The sequence below is a fragment of the Benincasa hispida genome, chromosome 8 (genome assembly GCF_009727055.1).
Source record: "Benincasa hispida cultivar B227 chromosome 8, ASM972705v1, whole genome shotgun sequence".
In the NCBI taxonomy this organism is placed as follows: Eukaryota; Viridiplantae; Streptophyta; class Magnoliopsida; order Cucurbitales; family Cucurbitaceae; genus Benincasa; species Benincasa hispida.
Window position 1 is genome coordinate 169,183 of NC_052356.1, and position 10,683 is coordinate 179,865.

Genomic DNA, 10,683 nt, shown 5'->3' on the forward strand with positions numbered 1-10,683 from the left:
TCAATAAAGATGTTATTCAACATTTCTTCAATAAAGTTGTTATTGAATCTATAAATTGCACTTATAAAGTCTAAATCCAATAAACTAAGATCCATGGCTATTATATGAATACTTGAACTTTATGTAAAGACATAAAGATGAATCAAGTTCGAGTAAATAGCCAAAACGGTCTATAGTATATGAATAAGGTTGGGTGTCTGATTCTGGTAATACTATCAGATGCAGTCTACTTTGTAGTTGTTACAAGTTGTAAAGGTGCTACAAACGAAGTGATCCTAATTCGTTCATGTATTGACATGAGGAGTGGGGGCGTCCTATACAATGAGTTTGTATAAGATCGGACCAAGAAATAAGTCACTCTTACTTTATAATGTTGTTTACTGTTTAAGACTGACTATTTCGCTTAGATGACCTAGGTAATTCGATCTTAATCCTGAGCTAACTATGAACTCCTATTTATTTGGGATTATCCTTAAATTTGCATAGGTGAGGGTTGACTCAACAACGCTGGCTCAATAGGCCTCCCATTTCAGGGAGACAATCGGATAGATACCTGGGGACATAGGGTGCAATAAGGAATTCACACCACCCTAATTTAGGGATAGAAGAAAGGTTGTTCTCTTAAGTACTGAATCTAGGTCTTGAACAAGGGGCCCCACCCTCTCATTGGCCCGAGGGGGATCCAATTTAGTGATTGGATCACAAACCAATTTTTCATTAGAGAATCAGTGAAACTTAAGGAGCAAGATGTAATATCGGGGGTAAAATAACATATTGACCCAGCCGTTATTACGAACAACCTGTGAAGGCTCGACTTACTAATTATGATTAAATCAAGTGGATACAAATATATCTACAGTGAGGAGAGTGCAACTATCGAGCTATAATGGTGTGACTTGGTAGTTAACGAGTACTGATTAATTTGATCTAAAGAGTTTTAGCCAATTAATTCTAAATCGTTGGAGCTCATGTTCTGTAGATCCATAAGGTCCCTCTACTGACTTGTAAAACATGAACACCTTGAATTAATAAATTAAGTGAATTTGGAATGATATTATTTTCAATTGTTAAAATTGAACTTCAATTTGAAAATGGTCAAATTGAAATAAGGGTTTGAATTTGAGTAAGTTCAAATTCGAATTAGGGTTTGTATAATTATATTTGATATAATTAACGTTTAATTTATTTAAATTAAATGAAATTGGAGATTTTATAATATTTAAACAATGATTTAAATATTAATTATATGAATAAGATTCATGATTAAAATTGGGTGTCTGATTAATTTAATATTTGATATTAAATTATTTAACTAATTAAATATGTTTAATTTATTAAAATAAAAATTAATTTTCAATTTCAATTCAATTTGAGAAATTAAATTTTGATGTTTTATATTTAATTAATTATGAATTAACTAAATCAAATTTTAGTTAATTTTGGTATTAATTCAAATTTGAAACTGAAAATACAAAAATTTGAAAACTTAGTTTGAGTGGGTTTTTCCCACATTTACACCAAGTAGGAGGTGTTCCTCCCAAATTTATATACAAATCCCACTTCTTCATGAAGTTGTTACTAGTATTGAGCTGCATTTTAGTGCTTGCATGCACTAAAACTTGATTCGTAATTTGCCCATTCACTTGGTTGATCATAGAATTTCTAATTTATGCAATGTTTTCTTGTTTTAATCTTAGCTCATGCACCCTAGAAGACTAAAGCTACACACCCTAACATGATGATTAATTTCTTAATCAATGTAGATGCTCAACTAACTGGGTTCATTAATGTCCATATTAATTAAGCAACCACATTAAGAGAGGGAATCTAACTAAGTCAATTTAATAACCTGGATAGCTAAGTCGCGACGCTCTGTGCAATAATACACACTATTGGGATTTGTACCCTAAACCCTCGTAATTAATTAGTTAATTAATTTAGTTGTTAAATATGAAATATTAAATTATCCATTAACTCAAGATTATATATGTAATCTTGAAAAGTATATAATTGACATACAGGTGAATCATGTTCAAGAAACAAACTCAATGGTCTATAATATATGGATAAGGTTTGGTGCGTTATCTTGATGACACTATGAATATGGCCCACTTTATAATAGTTACAAACGGTTTGATCTAAATTTTTCACCTAGAGATACATGAGTGGAGGTATCCTATATAAAAAGTCTGTATGAGACCGGATTGGGAAATAATTAATCTCCCTTTGTAAATCTGTTAATTGATTAGATTAATATTTTACAAGATGATCACGTGTGACTCGATCTTAATCCTAAGTGAGTTCTGAACTCTTAGTTGTGAGGGTACATCCTTTGATTTGCACGGGTGAGAGTAACTCGAGTCACCGACTCAATATGCCTACCTTTTTGGGGACTTGATCGTATAAGAAGTTGAGAACATAACTCTACAAGTTGAAATTCACTCCTTCTCGTATAAGATAAGTAGATGAGTAGATGAGTAGCTGATTCTGGGACTTGAACAAGGGTCCCCACATTCTCACAGGCCTGAGAGAAACTTAACTAAATAGGAACTCAATATTCCTACCATATTGAGGATCAGACCAAATAGAAATTAGGGACTCAATTGCCTACCATTTTGGGGATTTAACTGAATAGGAAGTTGGGAATATAACTCCACAAGATGAAAGTCACTCCTTCCCACATAAGGTAAGTAGATGAGTAATTTCCTTAAGTGTTGATTTCGGGATTTGAACAAGGGTCCCCACCTTCTCACTGGCCTAAGAGGAACTTAGATTATGGTTGAACCATAAACAAATTGTTCATTAGAAGATCAGTAATACTTATTCTTTTCATATACATCTTATACTGCCTTCTTGAATCAATGCATCTTGTGACCCAACAATAAAATTATCTCTAATCTTAATTCCTTAAGATGCTACTTCAATTACTATCATCTGAAAGTCTTGGAATTACTCTAATTAACTAAAAATTTATCATCTACCATTTAAAAGCGAAGAAGTAACTTGCAATATTTTTTTTTGCACCTGCTTCTTCAGATCATATTTACTCTATAATGCGTTCCATATTTTATTGACAAATGTGAAAGTACTACCATAATACCATAAAAACGAGACAAATATGTGAGAGTAGAGAGAAGAGAAGATTGAAGATCATGTATGTGTTGTTGTGTATTTGAGAGTGTTGTAAGTGAGATATTTATACTTAAGCAATAAAGTTAATAAACGAATCAATTCTTACGATCAAATACGTTTTCTATTAAATTTTATAAAAGAAAAGACATCTTTAACTTGCTTCCTCCTTTACAAGTTAAAACCTTATTAAAACTGCATGTTACAACACTTCGTATTATGGTTTATTAGTCACTTCCAAGTCACGATCATAATTCATAAAAGGATTATTCAACAAACGAAAAACCTACACAACGCGAGCAAGTTCTTCATTGCACCTTATTCTTGCTATTATTGTTGGTGGAAAACCTAGAGAATTACTAGATTATTTATAGGAGCAAAGACCCTGATTGACAACAGTGAAGCCTCCATCAACAACTAAGTTGTGGCCACTCACATACTTAGATGCATCGCTTGCTAAATACAGAGCAGCTTCAGCCACATCTTCTTCCTTCACAACATCCTCACCACATTTTAGATTCCAATACAGACTTGGAATCTCGTCTCCATCTTTGACCTTGAACAATTCTCGAGTCATTTTCGTGTGCACACCGTAGGGTGATACACAATTAACCCTAATCCCATACCGCCCTAAGTCCACAGCTGCATTTTTCATCAACCCCACCACGCCATGCTTTGAGCTTGTACATGCATGCGGGCCAATCCCACCAATGCTCGAAATAACACTGCCAGTCGTGATTATGCTACCTCGACCTGCTGGGATCATCACTCGCGCCGCATGTTTGGTGCCCAAAAATGCTCCAAGTAGGTTGACATTGAGTACCTTGTCATAACGAGAGAGTAATTTATTATTAGAAAGAAAATATCATATTATAGATTCAGAGACACCAGTAACGTTAAAGAATTTATATAGGACATTTCGGTAAACTCTATGGCAAGAATCGTAAATAACGCAAATAACATTTAATACAAATACAAATTAGGTTTTGAGGCTGTTTGCACCTTAACCCCACGAGGATGCGTCCTCTCTAGAGTCCTACTCGCTAACTAATCAGCGAGACCCTATGTTTGATAATCCGGAACACCAAATAACACATTTAAGACGGTCTAGTGTACCTTTTGAAAGTCTGATGATTCGTTTTCAAGAATGTTGAACTTTGGAGCTCCAAGAATTGCTGCATTGTTGAACATGATGTCTAGCTTGCCGTAGTCGGAGAGAGCTGAGTCGACTGCATTTTCGACATCTTTCTCTTTTGTCACATCACAATGGACGAAGGAAAAAGATGAAGAGCCAATATGGTTGGAAAGAGAATGACCCAAATCGTCTTCAATGTCTGCAATAACAACTTTAGCACCATGTTTAAAGAACAGTCTTGCAGTGTATTCCCCAATTCCTCTAGCCCCTCCGGTGATTAGTGCCACTTTACCTTCTAGTCTAATAAGAAACCAAGATTTCAAGTGTCATATATTACACGTATATGATGAAAAATTTCTTTAAGAAAGTTAAACTTTTGGGTTGGATGGTGAATTAATATAGTATATTCGATCATAACAATCCTTTGTAACGTCATTTTGGGTCTTTTACAAGTTTTCAAATATACAAGTGAAGAAAATTTTTAATAGTATTAATAGGTATGACTAAATTTATTATAACTCGTTAGCTTATGCAGTTGGATTTCATGAATTTATACTTAGAGTATGTTTGGAATACATTTTCAACTGTTTAATTTTAAAAATAAGTCATTTTATAAGAAAATGGAGTGTTTGACAATCACTCAAAATAATTTTTTCAAATATACTTTAATCACTTTTTGTCAAGAGTGTTTAAATAAAAATGAGTTTTTTGAAAAACATTTTTTTCTCAAGTCACTCCAAATAGGCCCTTAATCTATATGAACATTTAAGAGATGGATTGACGATGAAAACTAAAAATTATCTTCGTAATTTAATTTCTTTTATTCAATTTGACATATTCTTAATGATCTTTAAATTCTCTTATTAATAATCTCTCAATTATAGCTTGTACATTTTTAATAGATTATCCACATTATTTAAATATAATGGTACGATTGCTTTGTTATTTTTTACTTCTTTGATTCATATAGTTAAGTTCATTTGAGAAGAGATAATCAATCATTTATTGCAAATGTGTTTTATCTCTACAAAGACAACAATTTTATGTGGGAAAGAAAGATATGAAGGTCATTTTTGTATGAGAAAGTTTGAGATTGGTTAAAGTACCACTTTCTTCCCTATAGTTTGGGCATTATTTAAATTTAATCCTTCAAATTTAAAAGGCTCATATATAGTCACTAAAATTTGATAAAATTCTCACGATGGCTCATTAACTGAGAGTTTTACCAAACCATTGGGACGACACAATGAAATTTGTATAATAACCAAAGGAATTAAATTCTAACTTTCTCCAAACTATAGGGACCAAATTTATAATTTAATCCGACTCCAATTATAGTGCACGTTATTATCCATACTAGATTTGACCAACTTGCCCATCCTTTTGAGATATTTGATAATTGAGTTGATCATATGAAGAAAGGGCTCCTTTGTACTCAATTTGAGTCAATAAATAAGAGACTTGAACAAAATGAAGGATATTTATGTGAATGTGTTACCTTCTTGCAGCAGCGGGAAGCAAGGGAACGGCCATGGCTGCAATTAAACTTCTTTTGTTGTCTTTTCCTTTCTCTTTGAAAAACTATTCGATATTTTCATTGCTTTTCCACGAACCCTATTTATAAAATTAGGAAGAAATGATTGTTGCTGACATTCAATTTCAAAATTTATTATGAACGTTGTCCATTAATGTTTATGCATATTTTCCTTACCTTGACCATGGTTTGAGCTTTTAACTATAGGTAAAATATTTGAATCTTTATATCCGTATTTCTAATGAGTCAATGACACCGATTATGATAATCTAACACAAAATAAGAGCAATTACAATCGAATTTTAAAGTATCTGAAAATATATGCCATATCAATTTTAAGTCCTATTGATTAATGAAAGACTTGTGGTAATAGACTTATTATAGTCTATTATTGATAGACCTACTTGATAGATCTATTATTAATTGGGGTCTATCAATATAGACCTTGATTAATTGTGATTTATCAGTGATAGATATCTATTAATTTATTATGTTGATGCCAAATTTAGTTAGAAAACAATGCAACTAATCTTCACATCATACCAAATGGCAAATTTGTTCGACGGGAAGGGGATGAACATGACCTGCAAAATAAGGAAAATACTCACATATGTGTGGTGCTTGTTACACGCATTTTGACGACTATGTCAGAGAATGAATTGGTACAACAAATTAAGGGTTTTGAGAGTCATCACAATCATCTTTTTCTAATATTATATTCTCAAAATGTAAATTAAATCATAAATTTTTTTTGAAATTTGATTATTTGCATCTAATTAAGTATCTTAAATTTTAATACAATTTTATTCATAAATTTTAATAACATTTTGTTCATATGTTTCGACTCTCTAGACTCTCAATATTAAAGTAAACTTAGTTCAACGATAGTTTAGTTTAACGATAATTGACATAATCTTTTTTTTTAGAGATTGAAGCTTCAAATCCCTATTTTCATAATTATTGTACTCTAGGCTCTCAATGGTGACTACGTTTAGTCTGTTATTAGGTAAATGACAATAATAATAACATATCATTTGAAAAATTATGTAGGCTAGTTTCAATGACAAGAGAGACCATATGTTACAAAAATGTGACAAAAAGTTCCATATTGGACAAGAAAGAAGGTGATTGTGGATACATAAATGTCAGACAGTATCTTTAATAATATGATGTGATCTTTTCATGTGATTCATGAAAGCTTGTGCTTAATATAGATAATATTATACCAATATAAATGTATGTAGTAGCTAAAATACATAAGGCCAAGAGGGTGCACATGCCCTCTTTGAAATTAGGATTGGTTATATAAATAACAATAAGACCCAAAATAATTAAAGATGTGGAATAAAGTTAAATATATTAGAGATATTGCACAAATAGCTCTAAATATTACTTATAGCAGCTATCAGTGATAGCTATATAGGTAAATGACTAAAAAGCCCACATGCAGCCCACCATTTTGTGTTTCTTCATGTTTTCTCAAATTGAAAGCTATCACTGATAGCAGCATCAGTGGTAGCTTTTAATTTGAGAAATATTAATACGACCTTAAAATAGTAGCACTTGAAATATCATCTTTTAATTTGCTATCAGTTTTCAATGGCTATCATTGATACACTTTGATCAATTGGAATTCAAACTTGAAATATTAACACCCAAGCTATTAGTGTGTCACACCCTGTCCTAGACTACTCTCTGAGCCTAGGAAAGGATATGACTGCAGCAGTTATCAACCCTTTTGTTGACACTTATTGCCTAATAAATCTAGCGAAAATCTCTGATACCAACATGTAACTTGTACACAGCGGATGCCTCTTAGGCAAAATTTATTAATTTTAAAAACACAACATATTTAGAGTGATTACATTACTAGTTTCACAAGTCCCGATTCCCAAAACCTTAGTCCCTATATGAATAACTGTAACATGTGTACAATATTTACAATAACCACCTAACAGATGGGTTACACTATCTTTATCCCTTAGTGGCAGAGCAAATGCAAAGCTATCTCCTGAGAATTTGACTGCTACCTGGGGGAAAGAAAAACATTTGAAAACGGGGTGAGTTTGCTAGCCCAGTCAATGACTTAAGAAAGAAAACTGATTCTCATGCAAAAGTCTCAATAAAGAGATTAATCTGAAATATAAATTTCTACAGTAACCTTGTACTGCAGTATAAACATTTTTCAAGCATAAAGCATATAAAGTTATTTTTGTTAGAAAACATTAAAATTATTCCTTAGTTGAGAATAACCTTGTTGTGGTTAAATCCCAACGTCAACTGCTAGTCAAGAGAAAACCCTTTTGCTCAATCTCTGACTTTAACTACCTATGTACACGTGGCCATACTAAGTACCATCATACCTTAGGTACTTCTGCTCAGATACCTTCTCTAAACTTGTCCTTTAGTATCGAGCTACTCGGATACCTTCTCAAATGTCTTTCGGTATCGAGTTGGTTGGATACCTTCTCAAATGTCCTTCGATATCGCATTTCAAGTAAAACTAGTCATAAATGACTTTCTCTTTAAAGCATGTAAAGCATAATGCATAGAAAACATGTCTTTAAATATACTAACACATGCTTGGTGTATTTAAACACACATAAATAGTTTTTCAATAAACTTTTATACATCGCATGCGTTTAAAACATAACTCATGGTTTGCTTGGAAGTCACTTTGTAAAACTAGCTAGCATGAGAATAATCTTTCTTTAAAATATGGTTTCTTTAAAACATTGTAAATATTTAGTCAAATATTTAATCACTCACCTTGGTCATTTAGGAACCTTTCTCTCTAGAAGTTCCTTGGTTACCTCGGGCTCCCTTTTGAACCCTAAGAGCCAAATTCAATTTAAAGCTCAGATTACTCATAGTTCTAAGCCTTATCGTGAGATACTTCCTTATGAAAACATGCTCTACAATGTCTCAGGAAGCTTACCTTAAAATCTTAGCTCAGAAATTTTCGTGGTTTGGTCGGAATCTTCAAATCCTCAAGACTGACCCAAGCTTACCCGACAGCTTGACCCTTCTGTTTTTTCCTCACTTTCCAACCCGATTCTTTGGAGCTTCTTCTTCAGCACCCTACCCTAAAAACTAGACTCGTGGAGCTTTTAGGTGCCTTTGAAATCACTCCAAACACACGAGTATACTGGGAGATATCCTCGTCCCAAGTTGATGCTATTTCCAGACTTCACTGTCCAACTGCGTCTCTTCTTGAAGCTTTATGACCGATGCATAGTTTTGTTACCAACACATGCGTTCTTTCATCAACGCATAGTTTCCTCACAATCAGCCTTCATATACTCTTCTTAATGTCCTTTGAATTATGATCTGAAGAGAAGTCATTGGCCCTATTTATAGGCGTCCAAAATCTCTCCAAGGTCGATACCTCCTACTTGGCCGCATGTCCAAATGTCTTTTCCTTACACTATCAACGCAACCTTCATGCCATCACAATCTAAGGTGTCCTCCTCTTCCTTAGTCAACACTTAAATTTGCATGTCTTCTTGTACATCCACCTCATTTCCTTAAGGCCTAAAACTTCTCCCCAACAAGCCACATGTCTGGATGACGATCTTGAATGCGTCAATCTAATCTCAAATGTGCCCATCTTACCTTAATATGTCCATCTACCACAAATGCGTCCACCCAACCTCATATGCATCCATCCAATTGGCACAACATACTTATATCCAGACACCACCAGTTGGCGTATGCGTCCATCCAACACCAAAACGCGTTCATTTAATCTTATTTTGTGCATCCAATTGACGCAACTTGGTCACACATGCTAGATGCTCGCAAGGCTCAACTTTGGTCGCATATCCTTCTCTTTCGCATGGCTTACCTTTACCCTATACGCTCAACTAGGATAATGACCAACACTCTTCCAACGCATACAATTAGCCTTGTCCTATGCACCCACATGCCCTCGGATGTCCAACACATATAGCACATCATCAATGCATAATAACCTTATGTACTGCAAACCTTAGCAATGCAAGACGCTTCACTATACGTCCACCATGGCTTGTCTCATCGCCACATAGCTCATCGTCTAGTACTGTTGCCACATAACACCATCGCATATCGTTGCTGCATAGAACCATCTCATAGCATTGCCGCATAGCACCATCGCATAGTGTTGCCACATAGCACCGTCGCATAGCGTTGCCGCATAGCACCATCGCATAATGTTGCCGCATAGCTCTTGCTCATCGTGTAGTGCTGATGCCCATCGTCTAGCGAAGCACAGCTATCATCTCGCACACGCCCATCGCATAGCACCATCGCCCAGCGTCATCCTCTAACGTTGATGTCGATCGTGTAGTGCCAACATATCATCGTCTAACGCTATCGCCCATCGCATAGCATTATCGCCCATCACATAGCGCTATCGTCCATCGCATAGTGCTATCGTTTAGCGCGACTTTTCGCATCGTCTAGCGCTGCACTTTACAGCACGATCGCATACCGCATCGCTTGGCTCCCCACATTGCTACACGATCGTTCAATGCCCGCTTGTACGATCGCCTACCTCATCGTGTAGCGCTGATCACTTACTATATGATCGACCAGCGCCCATGCCCGCTCAAACTTGAGGTTGCCGCATGCTTTGCTAACCTCTCAAGATATTGGTTGCCGCATGCGTTTCTCTTGGCCACACTTTGGCTTCCTTCAACGTCCAAATAACTTCTAAATGAGCAAGGCCAACGCATGGAACAACACTTAGCCAATTTTCTAGCTTCCAACGCATGGGTTACACTTAGCCAATTTTTCCAAGCTTTACCCAAGAGTCAAGCTTTCAAATTCACACTTTTCTTCTAATTTTTCACCCTTTTTTCTATAATTACACATTAATTTCCGCATCAACCTACTCACTATA

The 10,683-nt window shown here is 34.7% G+C and overlaps 1 protein-coding gene across 1 annotated transcript; it reads right to left on the reverse strand.

Moving 5' to 3' along the window:
* Nucleotides 1–3,240: 3,240 nt before the first annotated feature.
* LOC120083466 (secoisolariciresinol dehydrogenase-like) lies at nucleotides 3,241–5,891 on the reverse strand. Its single transcript, XM_039039234.1, has 3 exons — nucleotides 5,763–5,891; nucleotides 4,246–4,564; nucleotides 3,241–3,952 (listed from the first exon to the last, which is right to left on the reverse strand). The coding sequence occupies exons 1-3, from the start codon at nucleotides 5,795–5,797 to the stop codon at nucleotides 3,494–3,496; spliced, it is 813 nt and encodes a 270-aa protein (XP_038895162.1). The 5' UTR covers nucleotides 5,798–5,891; the 3' UTR covers nucleotides 3,241–3,493.
* Between the last annotated feature and the right edge of the window lie 4,792 nt (nucleotides 5,892–10,683).

What these genes read in the sequence shown, in the direction of transcription:
- LOC120083466 (XM_039039234.1), bottom strand. Translation starts at nt 5,797, where the DNA reads ATGGCCGTTCCCTTGCTTCCCGCTGCTGCAAGAAG. An exon ending in CTTCCCGCTGCTGCAAGAAG is followed by an intron (nt 4,565 to 5,762) that starts GTAACACATTCA and finishes GTTTCTTATTAG; the next exon opens with ACTAGAAGGTAAAGTGGCAC. An exon ending in AATCATCAGACTTTCAAAAG is followed by an intron (nt 3,953 to 4,245) that starts GTACACTAGACC and finishes CGTTATGACAAG; the next exon opens with GTACTCAATGTCAACCTACT.